This window comes from Accipiter gentilis, chromosome 17 (assembly GCF_929443795.1).
Source record: "Accipiter gentilis chromosome 17, bAccGen1.1, whole genome shotgun sequence".
Lineage (NCBI taxonomy): Eukaryota > Metazoa > Chordata > Aves > Accipitriformes > Accipitridae > Astur > Astur gentilis.
This window is the reverse complement of record NC_064896.1, coordinates 10153149-10170903: the sequence shown is the minus strand read 5'-3', so window position 1 is coordinate 10170903 and position 17755 is coordinate 10153149. Positions and strand designations below refer to the sequence as shown.

The window sequence follows — 17755 nt, the reverse complement described above, 5'->3', positions numbered from 1 at the left end:
AGCACAGTCAACTCCTACATGGTCAAGATTTTTCAGAACCTTGAAAAAAATCTTACTCTGCTTCTATGTGACATCGATATACCAATGCTTTCAGAGATCCTAACTTTGGACTGGCATGTTGCCCTTGAAAAGCCCTCCATAAACTTCTCATTCCTGCTTTTTGACTTTCTTATTTTTCAGTTCTAGTTTGAAACTCTAATTTAGATGGAGCATGAGTCTTCTCCCCTTCCCATTTGACGTTGTTGATTTGTCACTAATTAATTGCATGTCAGTTAAAGTGGAATGACTGATTTCTGCCAGTGCAGAATTTGGGGCTATTGTATATATGTTATATTTAACACCCTCTTGCTGTGATAAAAGATGGTTTCTGCATTTGTAGGACCAGATCCTTGCTGGTGTTGCAGCTTTTGAAATTATTTGAGGTGTGCCAATTTTTAAACCACTGAGGATAATGCCTGTGGTGCCTTGAATATTTAAACTCCTTTGTCATCTAGAGATGAATGGTTTTCAAACTCCTTTTACGTGCAGACTGGTGAGGTTTTGCAAAGGGAGTTTGACCCCTCTATGGCAAATTTTAAACCTCCTGATAAAAGATTTGCTTATCTTAGGCTATTTTTTTCTTGGACTGCCCCCGGTTCCCAGGATATGCAAACCAAAAGCTGAAAGCCCTTGTTCTAGATGCTTTTGATGTACCTGTTTAAAATCTCTAAAATACACCCATGCACATAAATCCTTCACTGGGTCACACTGGCATAGCTCCATGGAGTTCAGTCAAGCCAGGCCGGCTTTTGTTGCCTGGGATAATGGTCCACAAACGAACATGTAGGGCAAGTCTTAATGATCTTTTGAACTGGGTATCAAAGCAGTTGCCCTGGATGAAAGCCAGGAGACAAGTACTCCAGGGATGCTCCAGGGCTCTTGCTAAAGTGTGAGATGCTCTGCTGTGCCATAGAGAGGGACTGGCAGCCAGCTCCTTTGGGTGGTTTGCTTCCTCCCACAGCTGGGCTAGGGATTGTACAGCCTTGCTGCTGGCTGTATCGAGCCGCACAGAGACTGGTGCCCAAGGCTTCAGGCCGCCCAAGAGGCACAAGTTGGCTGCCTCCAGGTGTCACTGCCAAGGGGGACCTCTGGATTTGCACACCCTCATACCTGCGTACCTCCTGGAAAGCTTGCTGCACATACTTAAGCGCCTGTGTGGGTAACTCCATGGGAGGGACTGTTCTTCGCAGCTTCTCATCTGTGGGGGAATTGGGAAAGGGGAGACTGTGAAATGTTCCTCCCTCCAGCCTCACAGGAGAGCTCTATATTTAGTTGCTGGTAATCTCTGTTGCGGCTCTGTGCCTCTAATCCCCTGCTCTGATATCCTCCCTGGGGAAGATGAGGGGTGGAGAAAACAGCCCAGCTGACATGGTGGGCCAGCAGGATTACAGCGCATCTCCCCTCCCTTTCCTTTAGGGTTGGCATTGAAACTTCTTTGCTGGCCTGCAGTGCCACAGCTGTGCTGTATGTGCTTGCGTATGAAACCCCCAGCAAGGGAGCGTGGCTTGTTTTTGCAAGGGAATAGGGTGTATCATTGTGGGACTGCTTTTGCCATGGTGTGGGGACTTGCCTTGAGTAGGTTAAGATGAGGTATTGCTGCAGGAGTGGGGCTGGGGGGAGTAAAAATAGTACTTGCATTTAAAACAGAAAAAAAAGAGGAGGCTGTTTCCCTCTGGCTGTGTGATTTATAGTTGCCCTTCTCCCCCCCCCCCCCCCCCCCCCCCCCCAATTTAGATAAGAGCAGATCAGAGGCACTTATTTTTTTTAATCCAGTCAGTGTTTTCTGGTGCCAAGGGGTGAGATTTTTACAGGGCAAAAAAACTCATCAGTTTCTGAAAACTGAGGCTTTCTGAGCATTTGCATCCTGAGTATGTGATTTTCATCTTAGCTAAGCTGTTTCATTGCTTTGTGATAGAGGGAGCTGTGAAATGCTGCATTTTGTTAGTCAAGAACATATCACTGATAATCCCTGTTCTTCTGTGCAGAAGATGCACAAAGCTGCAGTGCTGCAGATCCATCCCATCCCTTGTCCCTCAGGCAGGACCAGTTTAGTGCAAAGGCTAATTTTTCAGGTTTGGAAAGGCTGGTGAGGTAAAGAAGCTCCTAACCAGGGGGAACAGGGGGACTGCCTCCCTGACTCTCATCTTTGCTGTTTATTTTGTTTTGTGGGAGAACTCCAAAGCAGCAACTTGAATATTTTCCCCCCTTGCTCCTTGCCCTGTGGTCTCTGTTTGTTTGTTTGTGGGGATGTTGACAGTGTTTAAAGAACTAGGCTGGCAGATGGAAAGCTGCTTATCCCCCTTAATGCTCGGGTCCTCTGCTGCCCTCTGAAGCGATACCCTTTCTGAAAGCTGTGCCCTGACCAGGGGCAACGCCAGGCTGGAAGAGAGCTGCAGCTCTCTATCTGGGGATGTAGAGGGTCGTGTGCTCCCATCTCGGTCTGTTCTGGCCGGCCTTGCAGCATTTCCTGAATATTCTGTTTCTGGGCCCAAAATGGGTCTTTTCCTCCAGATCAGGTGATGCCAGCAGAAATGCCAAGCCTGGGCTATGCTGAACTGTCAAGCCAAGCAGGTTCCCCTGTCCCTGGGGGCTGCCTCTCCTGTAACCCCCAGGGTCAGAGGTGTGCCCTGAGCCCCTGCACCCAGCTGCCCCAGTGTTACTCCAGGTCACATCCTCCGACTGACTCTTTCTCTCTTTTCTTCGGGCAGGAAAAAGCTGACACTGCTGCGGGAGATGCTGGCGGGCTGCGGCGCGGGTACCTGCCAGGTGATTGTCACCACTCCCATGGAGATGCTTAAAATCCAGCTGCAGGATGCAGGGCGAATTGGTATGTGGGCTTCTCTTCCCTGTGCACTGAGCAGGCAGTGGGGAAAGAGCTGGGACTGGGCTGTCAAGGCAGAGGGAGAAGGAATGAGCAGAGAAAACTCTTCTCCTTCCCCTTGTTCTCTCAAGTCAGAGGTATCTCAGGCTGTAGCAGAAGTTTCTCCTCCTCTTCCTAGGTCACTTACCCCCACCCTTTGCTCACCTGGCTTTGCAGAGGCTCTTGCAGTTAAAAAGGTGATGATTTTTATTTTTTTTTCTTGAAGCAATATGCTTGGCAAGTGAAACAGCAAATGCTGCTGATGGATGGAGAGAGACAGGAGAGATAACAGGGTGGTCAGCTTGTGAACGATTAAAACTTGTTAGTTACTAGGTACCCAGGAAGGGATTAGCATCCTCCAGTGCTTTTCCTGTGGTCCTTCCTCTATCACTCTGTTTTCTGATTATTCTCTCTCCTCTACTCCCCTGTAGCACCTCCCTAACAGCTTCCCAAGGGAGTGTGTCCTTTCCAAATGACTTGTCTCCCCTCTTACTCTCTCTTTTTTTCTTCCTGACAAAAGCAGCAGTTGTCTTGTCTGAAACAGTAAATAAAATTTCTCCTGGCACACTGGATTTGGAACAGGTTTGGGGTCAGGCTTTTGGGGCTGTTGGCAGGAGCTGGCAGGTAGAGGCAGGAGGGGGTACGAGCCTTTTGGCTGAAACACTGGGGCATTTCTGGTGAGAATGGGGACCAGAGTCTGGCATGGAGACTCTGGGGGGAAAGAGCTGTTTGCTATCGCCTTAATCTGTTCCAGAGGTCAGCCCAGGGTATGGCCTCGTTCCTCAGGAGCCCTGCATGACACCATTAGATACCATGTTTGTGGTCCTTCCTGGAAAACAGGCCAATTTATCCTTTAATCTCTCCTTTGATGTGGCATTCCTGAAAAATCACATATTTAATTTTTTTTTCCTCTTTTCGCCATTTTTAATGCAGACCTTATCCTCTTTGTGCATATTATTTTAAAATGTTTGAAGGAATTAAGCCATGATTTGAGGGTTCAGAAGAGGTTTTTGCTGCTGTGAACAGCCTGTTCTCTGTGTGGCAAGAGACCTGTGGTGTGCCCATGGCAGTCTAAGGATTGTCAACAGGTTGATGTGCTCTCCATCTTGTGGCCAAAGGGCAGAAATGCATGAGTTTGAAAAGGATGGGAGAAACCAGGTTGCTTTTATAAATGTGGCTGAGGAACTCCCCAGGTTAGTGATTGCTTTCAAGGGAAGGAAGCAAAGAACAGAACTGTTGAACCTCTCTCATTTGTGAATATCTTTAGTTTGTCCTAGCTGGGGCTCAGGGATGTAGCTGGAAGCAGGTACTGTCATCTGCCTGCTCACAGCAGCTCCTTTTCTCTGCACCACGGAGGTTGTGCATGACAGGCTGCTCCTGCTTTGGTAAAACCAGTCGGTAGGAGAGTGCAGCAGACAGCGTTGTAGTATGGCAGCAGCCAGCTCCAAGACTGGGACAAGCTGGGTTGTCTCAGGCTGAAGGAGATAGGCAGACTGGGAGCAAAAGCTTGCAGGGCACCTGGCTGGCCTTAGTCTGCATGTTTTGGTGCACCTGGAGGTCTGGCTCTTCCTCCTTGTCCCATGGCACCGGGCAGAAAGAGACTGCTGTTGAGCATCTTGCAGACCAGTGCTCTCTCCGCTTCTCCCCAGCGGCACAGAAGAAGCTGATGGCAGCGCAGGCCCAGCTGTCCTCTTCCTCTGCGGTGGGGTCGGCCGAGCCAGCGGTGGAAAGGCGCACCACAGCAACACAGATAACAAGGGAGCTGCTGCGGAGCAAAGGCATTGCGGGACTCTACAAGGGCCTGGGAGCCACACTGCTAAGGTAGGATGGCGTGGGCTCAAGCACAGGGCACTGGTGTTCCCAGTCTTGAACCTAAACCACCAGCCATCCAGGGAACAAGCCTGCAAAGGAGGTGTTGGCTTCAGGGGGTGTGGGTTTGTTTTGGCTTGGTTTTCATGCACAGTTTTTGTGCATTAAAGAAGGGAAGGTCAGGGCAGCAAAGGAGGCTGCCTTTTTGTTCCTGGAAGATTTAATTCTGCTGCTTTCTGTGGAAGGTTTTTGTCTCCCCCATGGTCCATATTTTAACACTGTAGAGAAGTCCTTGTGAGCTAGCAAAGCAAAACCATCAGCCTGAGTCTCCAGCATGTGAAACGGTTTCTGGCCCATGGAGCGTGTTGGATGCAGGGACCAGTGCCCACCCTGACACTCTTTACGTGGGCTTTCCCAGAGTGACTCTCCTCTAGCGTTAGCAAAGGCAGAGCTAAAGCAACACCCAGTGGGATGAGGGGCAGGGTGTGAACCTCTTGTAATTAGCAAAAATGGACAAAACAATTGACCTCTGCATGTGCTGGGGTCTTTGGTTTGAGTGTTGGAAAATCAAGGGGAGGCCATTGACTCTGCAGGGCTGCATGCCTCCTGTGGGCCTGTTGTCCTTTGTGGAGTCAGTTTTGTCCCTGCTGAGTTTTGGCTCCTGTCCGCATTGCAGATCACAGAGCTGGGATGTCTGTGTTGCACTTGTGGCTGTGCTGCCAACATGATGCTCGCAGCCCTTCTTAGTTTGATGCTTAGTTTGTTGGTGTCCTGCTCTGACTTTGCTCATCCTCGTTCTTCTTTCTTCCCCTTCCTCCCTCCCCACCGCAGGGATGTCCCGTTCTCCATTGTGTACTTCCCACTGTTTGCAAACCTGAACAAGCTGGGCCAGAAAGACCCCAATGTCAAGGCTCCGTTCTACGTATCATTCCTCTCCGGATGTGTGGCTGGCAGTACAGCTGCGGTGGCTGTCAATCCTTGCGATGGTGAGTCCTGAGTAGCCTGTGCTGGTGGCCTGGTGCCAAGTGACAGGAGTCAGAGGCCCACGAGTGAGCTGGGTGAGGAGGAGGGTGACTGTGCCAGCCTCTTCGCAGCATGAGCGTGCAGGGAGGTGTACTGTAGGAGGGGAGCTCTGCTGTCTGAGCTGCCTCAGCTCAGATGATGTTTGCTTCAGCTGAGCTCTGCCTTTGGCCACAGCTTACAGAAAGTTTTGCAGTGCTTGCTAGGTAGGTCAGGAAGAGGGTGTCATTCATTTCAGTCATTCTTCGCAGGAATGGCTGCGAACATGCTCCTGAAAAGGCACGTTTCTGTGGAGTGATAGTGTGCAGACCATTTACGTGCATATGGTCATGGACAACCAGGGGAAGCCTCAGATCTGTGTGGGGCCTTTTCTCCTGCTCCACAGCATCTGCCTTAAATACCACCTCAGTTTCTCTGCTGTGAAAAACACCAGAAAGCAACTCCTCCCTCTCCAACATTGCAGACTCTCCAAGTTGTGAAGAAGTGTAAGAGCAGCTTCGTATGTTTTAGATACTTCTTCCAGAAGGAGCTGAGTATTTGAAAATCACTTCCCACTTTGCAGAAAGATATCTGAATTTGGAAGCGTTTAAAGCTTAAGTCAGCCTTGGAAACCTTGGTCACAGTGAGGGGAGGGGGTTGGCATTTGGGTGGCTGTGTTTTTTCTTTTATCCATTTGTAAAGGAATGGGTTTGTTTTTCCCTGTTTTCGTAGAATGATAGAATTGTTTAGGTTGGAAAAGACCTTTAAGATCGAGTCCAACCGTCAACCCTGCCCACTAAACCTGCCTTCTCTACGCGCTTTTGAATACTTCCAGGGATGGTGACTCAATCGCTTTCCTGAGCAGCCTGTTCCAATGTCTGACAACCCTCTCAGTAAAAAAATTTTTCCTAATATCCAACCTAAACCTCCCCTACTGCAACTTGAGGCCATTTCCTCTCATCCTCTCTCCAGCCACCTGACAGAAGAGACTGACACCCACCTCACTACAGCCTCCTTTCAGGTAGTTGTAGAGAGTGATAAGGTCTCCCCTCAGCCTCCTTTTCTCCAGGGTAAACAACCCCAGTTCCTTCAGCTGCTCCTCACAGGACTTGTTCTCTAGACCCTTCACCAGCTTCGTCGCCCTTCTCTGGACACGCTCCAGCACCTCAATGTCTTTCCTGTAGTGAGGGGCCCAAAACTGAACACAGTATTCGAGGTACGGCCTCACTAGTGCCGAGTATAGGAGGATGATCCCTTCCCTACTCCTGCTGGCCACACTATTTCTGATACAAGCCAGGATGCCGTTGGCCTTCTTGGCCACCCGGGCACACTGCTGGCTCATATTCAGCCGGATGTCAACCAGCACCCCCAGGTCCTTTTCTGCCGGGCAGTTTTCCAGCCACTCTTCTCCAAGCCTATAGCATTGCATGGGGTTGTTGTGACCGAAGTGCAGGACCCAGCACTTGGCCTTGTTGAACCTCATATAGTCTTGCTGATAAATATATGAAAATGGTCTGTGCTCTTGGTGATCTCATTTTGACTGTGTTTCAAAGATATTACTGTCAGGATGGCTCTTGCCTGCTGAAGAGCATGCTGCATTCCTAGTGCTCACCACTGTCTCTTTTCTCTCTTTCTCTCCAGTGATCAAAACGCGGCTGCAGTCCTTGCAGAGAGGTGTGAATGAGGACACCTACTCAGGAATCCTGGACTGCACCAAGTAAGACTCCTCGTGAAGCAGGCCACCACATCAGATATACGGCATCTGCTGCTGCCCTCTGCCAGGCAGTCAGTGCAGCTTCTAGACCCAACTAGCAGCTTCTCTGTTTCAGGTTCCTGCTGAACCTGTGCTTTTGTCTATCTATCTATACGGATAGGTATATAGATATATGACCAGATTTATATACTTTTCATATATATAGGTACATAAAAAGGAACTTCTTCCTATTTTGAGTAAGGTAAATATAGCATTTATATTCAAATGCTTTTGTCCAAACCCCAACAGTCATAACACTTAAGATTTTATTTCTGCTAAGGGAGGCAATGCTCTCATTGTCTCTCCCAAGGCCCTGCTGTCTGGAAATCCTACAGCATTAAGTCTCGTATCCCTCCTGGGACCACTCTGAACAGCAGCTGCAGAAACACTGTCTGAGTAGGCTGTCCCCAGTCGCACTCTTCTCTGACCCTTTGCTAAACTGTGGTCTGGCTGCTTCAAAACATGAAGGGAGTCTTGTGTATTGCTTGTGTATTGCTGTTGTAGCCAGAGTCGCTTGCCGTCTGGCTGTGTCCCACACTGAGGGTGGAGCTGGCCCCACCTTTTGAATGGGGGGACACCTCTTGATGCAAGCATGGAGTTGTCTTAGCTTGACATCCAGACCCAGACTTCTGCTCCTGGCCATTCGTAGGGATGGGGCATGTTCCTGCCTGGCTATTCGGAGAGCACATGGGGGATGGTGGACGATCTGCCGTGGAGGCAGTGCCAGGTGACAGCGCTTGCCTGAGTTTAGTCTCTGGAGGGAGGCTGAAAGCCCGAGCCTGGCCAGAGGCTCTCCTGGCGAGGTGGAGGGGTGGAATTGACACTTACCTGTCTGTGCTGTTTCTCCCCAGGAAGATCTGGCAGAAGGAAGGGCCTATGGCCTTCCTGAAAGGGGCGTACTGCCGAGCCCTGGTCATTGCTCCTCTCTTTGGCATCGCACAAGTTGTCTACTTCATCGGCATCGCGGAGTTCCTGCTGGACATGCTCCCCAAGCACCGAGCCTAGCCCCGGCACGCCTGTGTGTGCCCTCCCGCCCTCTGCAGCGCTGAATTCATCTCCATGTTCATCATCCATGTCAACTGATGTCAGAGCAACAGCACAAAGAGTTCGCGCAGGGATGCCGAGGGGATGTGGTTTCCAGACAAGCAAACACAGGCAGGGGGAGAGTCCCTTTTCTGTCTCGGTCTGGAACCTGCCCCCTCCTGCTCCTTCCACGGACAATACCCAATTATGCATATCTTTTTTCTTTTTTTTTCCCCTTTCCTTTTTTTTTTTTTTTTTAAATTGTCATTCTTAAGGACACTGGTAAGCACAGACTGGGCTTGCAGACGCAGAAGTCTCCTCCCAGCCTTGGGGAGGAAGAGGAATGGGAAGGAGATAACCTTGAAGCCTCATCCACCCCAGTCCCCCTTTTTCTTCCTGGAGTTGCCAGCTAGCTGAGGAGGAGCTGGAGGGGCAGCTGTGTCCCCTCAGCCCCTCCTTGGCTCTGCTGGCCCCAGGTCAAGAGCAGGCACTGTGCAAAGAGGGCTAATCTCATCGCCGCTGGAGGCATGGCGGGTGGGATGCTGGATCTGGCAAGTTTCTTGGCCTGGAAACCTTCACCCCTCCCTTGGCCTGGAAACCTTCACCCCTCCCGTCTCCCTTTCTCAAAAACAAGTTGGACTTAGATGACTTCTTGGAGGTCACAGGAAGGGAAAGGGGTTCACTACTATTGATTTTGTAATAGTTTTTATTTTAAAGCAAAGGGATGTCCCTCCTAACTAGGTGTCACAGGCACAGCCGGGTGAGGTGCAGAGATGAGATGTCTGCTCTGTAGGGAACATGTCTGTGGGATCACATGAATGTCTGAAGGTGCTTCCCTGCTTGGGTACAGGCAGGGGAGGGAGAGGAACTTGGGATCAAGTTATTTTTGTTCAGGGGGTTTTTTTGTTTGTTTGTTTGTTTTTTTAATGCAGGGGTTGTGGGGAGGGAAAACCAAACAACAGAAACCACTTACATTCCTTCAGCCTGCCCACCCTTGGGGTGATAAAGCAGTGGCCGCAGGTGTAGATTAGCTGATTAATTTTATTTTTCTAGCCTGGCCCCAGGTGTGCGAAAGGAGGTGCCTGCTCCGCTTCTGCGGTGCCCAACCTTGGGGAGCCGTGCTAGAAATGCTGCGCCTGTGTGCTCACCTTGCAAGGCGAAAACACAAGGTCTGGTTGTGTTTTGGTGTTTGACTTGGGTGTGTTTGGAGCCGGCCAGTGTTGAAGAGGCAGCGGGTTCCCACACCCCGAGCAAGGAGGTGTTTGCATGTACATGATTATGGGGTCAGGTCCTCTGGACCACAAAAACTCGTCATCGCACTTGCTTCTGGGGTGGTGATCGTTGTTGGGTGGCAGAGGGCAAATCCACACCTACAACCTGTGCTCTCAAAGGGACACTGCCCCAACTAACATCACTTGTCAGAGGACTTCCTCATTCAGTACTCTCTTGGGCTGGGTAATTAATTTTAGTTTAAATGATCTTAAGTGTGAGATCTACTGACCCAGCGTGATCTTCTCCATTATTTATTCCATTAGGTGCAATTCACCCAACTTTGGTGTTTAAATTAAACTGGTCGAATTAACTTTTCATTCCTTCTTCTTTTCGCTTTATTCTCCACACGCTTGCTTGGTGTTTGTGTTTCAAATGTATATTTAAATTAATTAAAAAAAAATCCCTGTTTTTAATGTTTAAAAGAAAATCACCTCTGTTTCAACGTTCTTGGGTTAGTTTTTTGCAAAACCTGTATGTTGGGGGTCTTCTTCCTTGATGCGTCCTTTTTCTCTTCAAAAAAGTTGTTCTGTGGCTGAGTTGTTACGTGTCACTTTGCACATGTGAATAATTTTCTTTATTTTTCTTAATGACTTATCCATGTATCTGGGAAGGAATCTGTGCGAAGATGGTGATAGATGTCTGTGCTTTGTGTAGTGCTGTGATGCTGCTCTTGCTCTGGATTTCCCTTGGGTGGATTAAAAGAGAGATTTTTTTCTTTTTTTTTTTTTTTTGTAAGGTGCCCTGTTCGTTGCTGCTTTGTGATTTACAAGGAGGGTCCCCAAAAGAAACCTTGCTGATAAAAGTAGTGGGGTTTCTGCTTGCCCTTCTGCCTGCAAGGATTGCCCCCTGAAGCTGGGGGACTGGCGGCTGCAGGGGGTGCGTGGGGTGCAGGTTTGTATTGTGGGGTTGTGTTTGGAGGAAAATTTGGTGCAGTGAAGGGCTGAGGTTCAGGGAGAGGTCTCCTTGTCATTTTGGATGCTTCAAAAAACCTTGTTGTAAAACTGACTCTTCCTCCTGGAATCTCCAGCTCTTCTTCCACCACATTGGAGCTGGTGACCTGAATGGGGCTGATTTTTAGCTGCTTGGGCATGTCCCTGAGTCAGGAGGATCTGAGGAGGTGGCAGGAGATAGTGACTGTGGCCCCGCAGGAGCCCCCCAGGCAGGCAGGGTGCCACTGGCCAAAAAAAGAAGAGTTTAAAATGGGAGAATTCCCATCAACTTAATCCCTGATTAACAGAAACCTCTAAGCAGTGATTGCACTATTGAGGAATAAAAGTAAATAAATACACTCAAGAGACCCACACCTCTGCTTCCCTCCCTGGGGATGTCACTTGTCCCCAGGGCACAGGACAACAGCCAGCGTGGGGTCAACTCCTCATGTGTCCTACCTCGTCCCTCAGTCATAGGGTCCTCTGCTGACCCCAGGCTCTTCTCTGTCGTACCTTGTCCCACGTGTTAGTCCCGTCCCTTGCCCCTGCCCTGACTACGGCTCTTGTGGCTCCAGTTTGTTTGGGGTTTGTGGTGTTTACTGCCCTTAAATACATTTTGGTGGAGGTGCTGTATGTCCCTGCCACGGGTTCCAGCAGGTGGGTTGGATTTGGCTGGTGGAATTTCCTGGAACGCAAAGAGGAAATTTCCTAAAGCCCTGGGGGAAAATTCTTACAAAGCAAAAGGGAAATTTCCTGGAAACCAGTAGGGGAGTTTCTGGAAAGCAAAGAGAAACCATCCTAGAAAGCTACAGTAAAATATCCTGGAAAATGAAGGGGACATTTACTGCAAGACACTGTAGGAATTTCCTTGAGAGCACTAGGGGGAAATATTCTGGAAAGCTGTAGAAAGCAATGGGGGAACTTCCTAGAAGGCCATAGGGTGGATAACCTAGAAATCAAAGGAGGAAAGTTCCTAGAAAGCAAAGAGGAAATGTCCTCAAATACCAGCAAAAAGCTGATATTTGAGGAAATTTTTTTAAAAAAGCTTTTTTGCTGAAAAGCAAAAGTGACATTACTTAAGAAAGTAACAGTGATATTTCCTAGAAGGGAAACTGCTCAGAAAGCAAAGGAGGAATTGCTGGAAATCAAAAGGGAAATTTCCTGGACAGGAAGAATGAGATTTCTTAGGGGCATAATTTTGTACTTCCCAGGGAGCAACAGTCATGGGGAAAGTTCCTGGAAAGCAATAGAAGTCCTCTAAGCAGAGAGAAGATTCCTAGAAAGCAATGGAGGACTCTAGAAATTTCCCAGGAAGCAATGGGAGGGAAATAGCCTGCAAAGGGACAGAGAAATTTCCTCGAAAGCAGTAGGGTGATTTCTTAGGAAGGAAGGGGGAAATTTCTTAGAAAACAAAGGGCAATGTCTGGGAAAACCATGCAGGAGTTCCTAGTAAGCAGTAGGGAGAAGTTCCTGGAGAGAAGGGGAAATTTCCTCAAAAGTAGGAAATGTAGAGGGGAAGAGGGCAAAATCCCGTGCTTCAGCCCTGACAGCCACCACTCTTGTCCTTGGGTAATAAACTTGTAAAACTCCTGCAAATCTTGGAGTGGTTTGGTTTGTTTTACCACTCCCCACAGAGCTTAAAGGAGCTCAAGGAAGAGCAACGCAGATGAGCGCATGCTTGGGCCGGGTGTGACCTTCCTAATATCATGGTTATTTGCTAATTTTCCTCTAATTTAATGCAAAAATCTACATAACCTGCACCACAATGGTCCGAAGCCTAGGCTGACCATTTTCTATCACGGCCAGCTGTGCCTGGGACCCGTGTTACTGGAAACCAGCTGTAGCCCCAGCCTGGCCCTGCTTCCCATTTCGGGGGGGGGGGGGGGGGGATGGGCTGCCGCTGTGCACCGGCCACTGGGACCTGGCTCCCACCTCTGCCCGCTCCCCCTCTCCCTTTTGGGGCCTGGCATGGCTGGTGGGGACCCCCACAGGGTTCATCCCTTTGCAAGGGCGATGCTGGCCCTGAAATGCACGCATGGGGCTGATGCACGACCCCAGGGTTGATTTTCCTCCTCCTTTTTTTCCCCTTTTTTTTTTTTTTTTTTTTTTTTATGAAACTGCTGTGCCACCATGCCGGCCAGCAGCATGCCCATTTAGCATCCCAAGCGGTCCCCCGATTTCATCGCGGCAGCCGCAAGGCACAAAAACTGCCTCCCAGCAGTTCCCGGCCCCATTCCTGCCGCGGCCAAGGTCGATGGGGTGCTCTGCCACCCGCCTCTGCGGGCGTTGGACCTGAGGAGCCGAGAGTGGGCACGGTGCCGGGAGCAGTGCCAGGCCTGCAGGAGCACCCCGCCTTTACGGGAAAAGGGAGAGCCGGGAAAACCGGCTCCCGGAGGCGGGGAGCGAGGCCAGCGCCCACTGCCCTCCTGGGTTTTGCTTTTATTTTTTTCATCTTGTCATAGCACGTCCTTGGTGTGGAAACCAAGGCAGCTAGAAGGAAGAAGGATTAAGACAAATATAAGAGATAAACAAGGCAGGCGCGGGAGTTTCCAGCCCCGAGGCCGAGCCCCGCGTGCCTGGCCTGTGCCACCGGTGCACCCCGGAAAGCCCCGGCAGTGGCGGCGGCGGGTGCAGCTGCTTTCGGGCCCAGCCCGAGCGTTTCGGGGTGCCCCGGCCGCCCCCCTGCCCCTTTGCTCATCTGCGGTGCTTAATTTCGGGGTGCGGCTGTCCCGCACCAGCACTTTTGGGGGCCACAACAGCCCACGGGGAGCAGCGCCAGCGTGGGGTCACAGGCGTTTTGCGCCCCCGCCCCAGACGGGGGGGCCTGATCCTGCCCGTTGCCCACCGAGGTCTGCGTCCCACGCCGGTGCAGGGCAAGGTGGAAGCCTCGGTTATTATTAATTAGTGTTAATTTGGGGAGGGGGGTGCGCAGGGCTCCGCGGCCAGCATTTCCCCCCCCCGGGGGGAGGGTGCACCAGGCTGGGGCCAGAGCATCCCCCTCCTCCGCCCCCGCGGGTGCATCCCCGGGGACCGGTGCGTGGGACACCCCGCCCCCCACCCCCCTCCGCGGCGGGGGGCGGCCCCCGGCGACGCTTTCATTTTCGGAAGTGTCACGTGGTTTCCAGGAAAGCGGGAGCGGGTGGCGGGGCCGAATAAAAGGGCCGGGAGGTGACCCCCCCCCCCGCCCCGGCACGGGCTCTGCGGGACCGGGCGGCACCATGGCAGCGCTGCAGAGCGAGGGGTAAGCACCCCCCCCACCCCCCCCACCCCCTCCGCGGCCCTCCCCGGCCCTCCCCGGGTCGCCGACCCCGGGTGTGTCGTGTCCCCGTCCCGGCCGCCCCCGGTGACGGCCCCGCGCTCGCAGGGAGGCCCAGAAGCTGCGGTTCGGGCCCTGGCTGGTGAGCGCCGTCAGCAGCGGGAGCTACCAGGGGCTGCGCTGGACAGACCCGGCCCGCAGCAAATTCCGCGTCCCCTGGAAGCACAACGCCAGGAAGGACGTCACCAGCGGCGACCTGGAGGTCTTCAAGGTGGGGGGGGGGGGGGGGGGGCGGGGGTGACCGGGGGGAGCTTCGCATCTTCGGGGAGGGGGGGGCTGGAGGGGACGCGCAGCAGCCTCGGGGTCTTTGTCACGGTGGGTGGGATGGGGGCGACCAGGAGCGAGCTCGAGGTATTCCGGGTGGGTGGGATGTGGGAACTGGGGACGGGGGGGGAGAGCAGGCATCCCTGAAACCTCCACACTCGTGGAGCCAGGGTCCCCACGCTCACCCCTGTCGCCCCCCCCAACCCTCCTAGGCCTGGGCGAAGGCGAGTGGGCGGTATGAGGGGTGCCCCGAGGACCCAGCCAAGTGGAAGACCAACTTCCGCTGCGCCCTGAGGAGCACCCGCATGTTCAGGTTGGTGGACGACCACTCCACGAGTGGTGACGACCCGCACAAGGTTTTTGCCATCACCCCAGGTGAGCCTGGCCCCAGGGGGGGCTGTGTCGGGGGTAGGAGCAGGGTGGGCGATCTCAGGGCACCCCACTCACGCCGCTCTCCTTCTAGACGCCCTCTGGCGTGGCGAGGCGGGAGATTTCGGCAGCCCCGACCCTGCGGTGGACCAGCAGCCGCTGCACCAGCAGCCACAGGTAACAGGGTGGGCATGGTGGCCTGAGGGAGAACCCGCTGCTGCCACTCGGGCATTGCACCCCAATGTCCTTGGGGGGGCTCCTGAGCTGGAGCCCAGCACCTGGCTGAAATGTGGGGCAGGGGAAGGCTGGGCCCCCCCATCCACGGTAGTAAGACCCCATCCCGCTTCCCTTAAAAGCTGGAGCTTAATCCCCAAGACGTGGCCCCAGAAATCGCTCCCCCAGGTAGGTGCTGGTTCCCCAATTTTTTGGGGGACCCCCCCCCCCACCCCCCACCCCCAGTAGGCTCAGCTGCAGCTGTTTTTGGGGTTGTGAGACCTCCCACCTGCTGTGCCCCCTGTCAGGCAGCACTGACCCTGCACAGCCCCCGATGCTGGATGACCTGGAGGCCCTGCAGTGGGTGCTGAAGCTGTGCGACATCTCCCCCCGTGACCTTGACCACCCGACCCCATCGTGGGAGACTGCAGGTGAGACCGACCCCGCTCGTGGGGTGCAGGGTGGGGAGTGACCCCATGGGTGGGTGACCCTGGCCCCTTCCCACCGGTGATTTCTCTGCAGGGGATGCTCCTCACCAGGACACCCTGCTCCAGCCTCACCCAGACCCCAACCAAAACAACTGCCTCCCCCCGCCGCCATTTCAGCAATGGGTGCCTGCAGTGGAGCAGCCCCCCTTGGGCGCCTACAGCCCCACAGACCCCATGTTGCTGGAGGAGCCAGGTGGGTGCTGTGGGGCAGGGTCCAGGTCTGCACATGGGACCACCATAATGGGGCGGGAAGAGGACGGGGTGCTGCCACACGTACCCCATGCTGAAGCAACCCCTCCCACCCTGCTGCACCCCCAAATCACGATGCTGATGCTGCCCGTCTCCTGCCGCAGGGGCCATGCCGCTGCCGTGCCACCCACCAGACATCACGGTTCCTGGGCTGTCCCCAGGGGAGGCGATGCTCTTCGCCCCCACCACTAGCCCTGCGCCACTGCCACCGCCACCGCAGGATAACACAGGTGAGGGTTATTAAATATTAATAGCTACAAATAATTATTATAATTATTAATAATAAATACTATAGTGTAATTATTAATAGTTATTAATGCCCAGGGAGACATTTTGGGGCGGGGACCATTTGGGTTTGGGGGGACGCAGCTGCTGATCACTGCCTGGTACAGGTGGCATCATCCCCATCCTGGACATCAGCATCTACTACCGGGGGAAGCTCTTCCACCAGGAGGAGGTGGGGGGCAGCCAGTGCCTGCTGGCGTACCAGTCGTCTGACCCAGCGGTGGTCCTGCGCCCCGGGCACCTGGTGCACTTCCCCAGCCCCGCAGAGCTGGCTGACAGTAAGCAGCGGCGTTTCACCGAGGAGCTGCTGGGCAACGCAGGGCTGCAGCTGGAGCAACGTGCCTGCAAGCTCTTTGCCACCCGCCTGAAGAAGTGCAAGGTCTTCTGGGCGCTGTCTCAGCAGCTCGAGGGCGTCGGGGACCCCCCACGCAACCTGCTCTGCCGGGACCAGGAAACCCCCATCTTTGACTTCAATGAGTTTTGCACAGGTGGGCAGGGGCATCCCCCCCATCCTCGTTTTGGAGCTTGTGAGAGCCAGCTCCAGGATGTCACAAGCATCTGAAACCTCCCAGCCCCTCTGTGTCGTCTGGGCTCACCCCAAAACTGAGCCCTGTCTCCTCGTGCAGAGCTGAGGGACTTCCGCAATGGCCAAAGGCAGCGGTCCCCTGACTTCACCATCTACCTCTGCTTTGGGCAGTCCTTCTCCAAGGCCAGGCCCAAGGAGTCCAAGCTCATCCTGGTCAAGGTACAGGGGCCAACACCCACCTCTGCTGCCCAGGGAGGGGGAGACTCCTGGGGGCCAGGGGAGACGGGGGTCTGGGTGCCCAAGGAGGGGGACTCTGGAGGTCTGTGGGAGATGGGGCTCTGGGTGCCTGAGGAGGGGGACCTTCCGGGGCTGGGGGAGATGAGGGTTCCTTGGGGTCTGGGGGTGGGGACTCTCAGGGTCTGGGTGACATGGGGGTCTGAGTAGCTGGGGGGGGGCTGACCCTCAGGGTCTGGGGGAGAGGGGGGGTCTGGGTGCCTGAGGAGGTGGGCCCTCAGGGGCTGGGGGAGATGGGAGACTGTGCCCAGGGAAGGGAAGCCTTGGGGAACAAGGGAAATGGGGGGGGGGCTGGTGCCTGGGAAGGGGGCTGAGCAGGATGGGGTGGGAGGCAGCTGCCCAGGGATGGGGACCCTTAGGGGCTGGGGGAGCTATAGGGTGCCCCGCACACCTCCTTCCTCTGCTCCAGGAGGACAGGGCCATGCAGGGCATTGCAGCCACATCAGGCAGCTGCCCCTAACCCTGCCCATAACCCTGACGGTTTGCTCCCGCAGCTGGTGCCCAAGTTCTGCGAGTACTGGTATGAGCAGGTGCTGCGGGAGGGAGCCTCCTCTCTCGACAGCGGCACCGTCAGCTTGCAGCTCTCCGACTCCTTCAGCCTCTTCGAGCTCATTGAGCAGTGCAACATGCAGATAGACTGACTCCCACCCACCCCGCTCCCCGTGGACCCCCGGGACAGGCACCTGCCGGCAGGGGACCACTGGGTATCGGAGGCCGTGCAAACCGGCATCCCCCCAGGAATGCTGTGGTGGAATGCCTATGGTGGGGATCTTTCGTCCTCCGCTCCCCCCCCCAGCAAGGACAGCTTCACTAGCTGGTCCTGGAGCTGACACGTTGTGTTTGTGGAGTGTGGTCATTTACAGATTTATTTTCTTAAGTTTTGTAAGTTTAAATATATATATATGTATGGAAAGGTGCTTCCTGCTTGCTGATGTTGCCTGGACATCTGCCCACACTCAGTCTGAGACTTTCACCCCCCCACCATCCCCCAACACCATGGGGGTCCGTGGCCAGCCTTGTCCCAGCAAAGCCCCTGCTGGCAGTGGGCTCGTAGCGGGGCGCTTGTC

General features: G+C 53.7%; 2 protein-coding genes across 5 annotated transcripts in view; both read left to right on the top strand.

Annotated features, from left to right (window-relative positions):
* Positions 1–9063, top strand: part of LOC126046904 (mitochondrial glutamate carrier 1-like) — a 78389-nt gene extending 69326 nt beyond the window's left edge. For all 3 annotated transcript variants that reach the window (XM_049819896.1, XM_049819897.1, XM_049819898.1), the window contains 5 exons: positions 2748–2866; positions 4549–4720; positions 5540–5694; positions 7349–7424; positions 8312–9063. In XM_049819896.1, the coding sequence (XP_049675853.1) occupies positions 2748–2866; positions 4549–4720; positions 5540–5694; positions 7349–7424; positions 8312–8465 (676 nt within the window). In that variant the 3' untranslated portion in view covers positions 8466–9063. The remainder of the gene's footprint in view (positions 1–2747; positions 2867–4548; positions 4721–5539; positions 5695–7348; positions 7425–8311) is intronic.
* A 4747-nt stretch (positions 9064–13810) lies between these two features.
* Positions 13811–17605, top strand: IRF7 (interferon regulatory factor 7). 2 transcript variants are annotated; one of them, XM_049820467.1, is made up of 11 exons: positions 13811–13925; positions 14049–14211; positions 14477–14639; positions 14728–14810; positions 14990–15035; positions 15155–15277; positions 15369–15527; positions 15688–15813; positions 15976–16356; positions 16495–16613; positions 17183–17605. In XM_049820467.1, exons 1-11 carry the CDS (start codon positions 13903–13905, stop codon positions 17327–17329), a joined length of 1533 nt encoding a protein of 510 aa, XP_049676424.1. In that variant the 5' UTR covers positions 13811–13902; the 3' UTR covers positions 17330–17605. The 2 variants fall into 2 exon arrangements, with proteins under 2 accessions (XP_049676424.1, XP_049676423.1); XM_049820466.1 differs by lacking the exon at positions 17183–17605 and having other exon boundaries at positions 16495–16842.
* Positions 17606–17755: the final 150 nt, after the last annotated feature.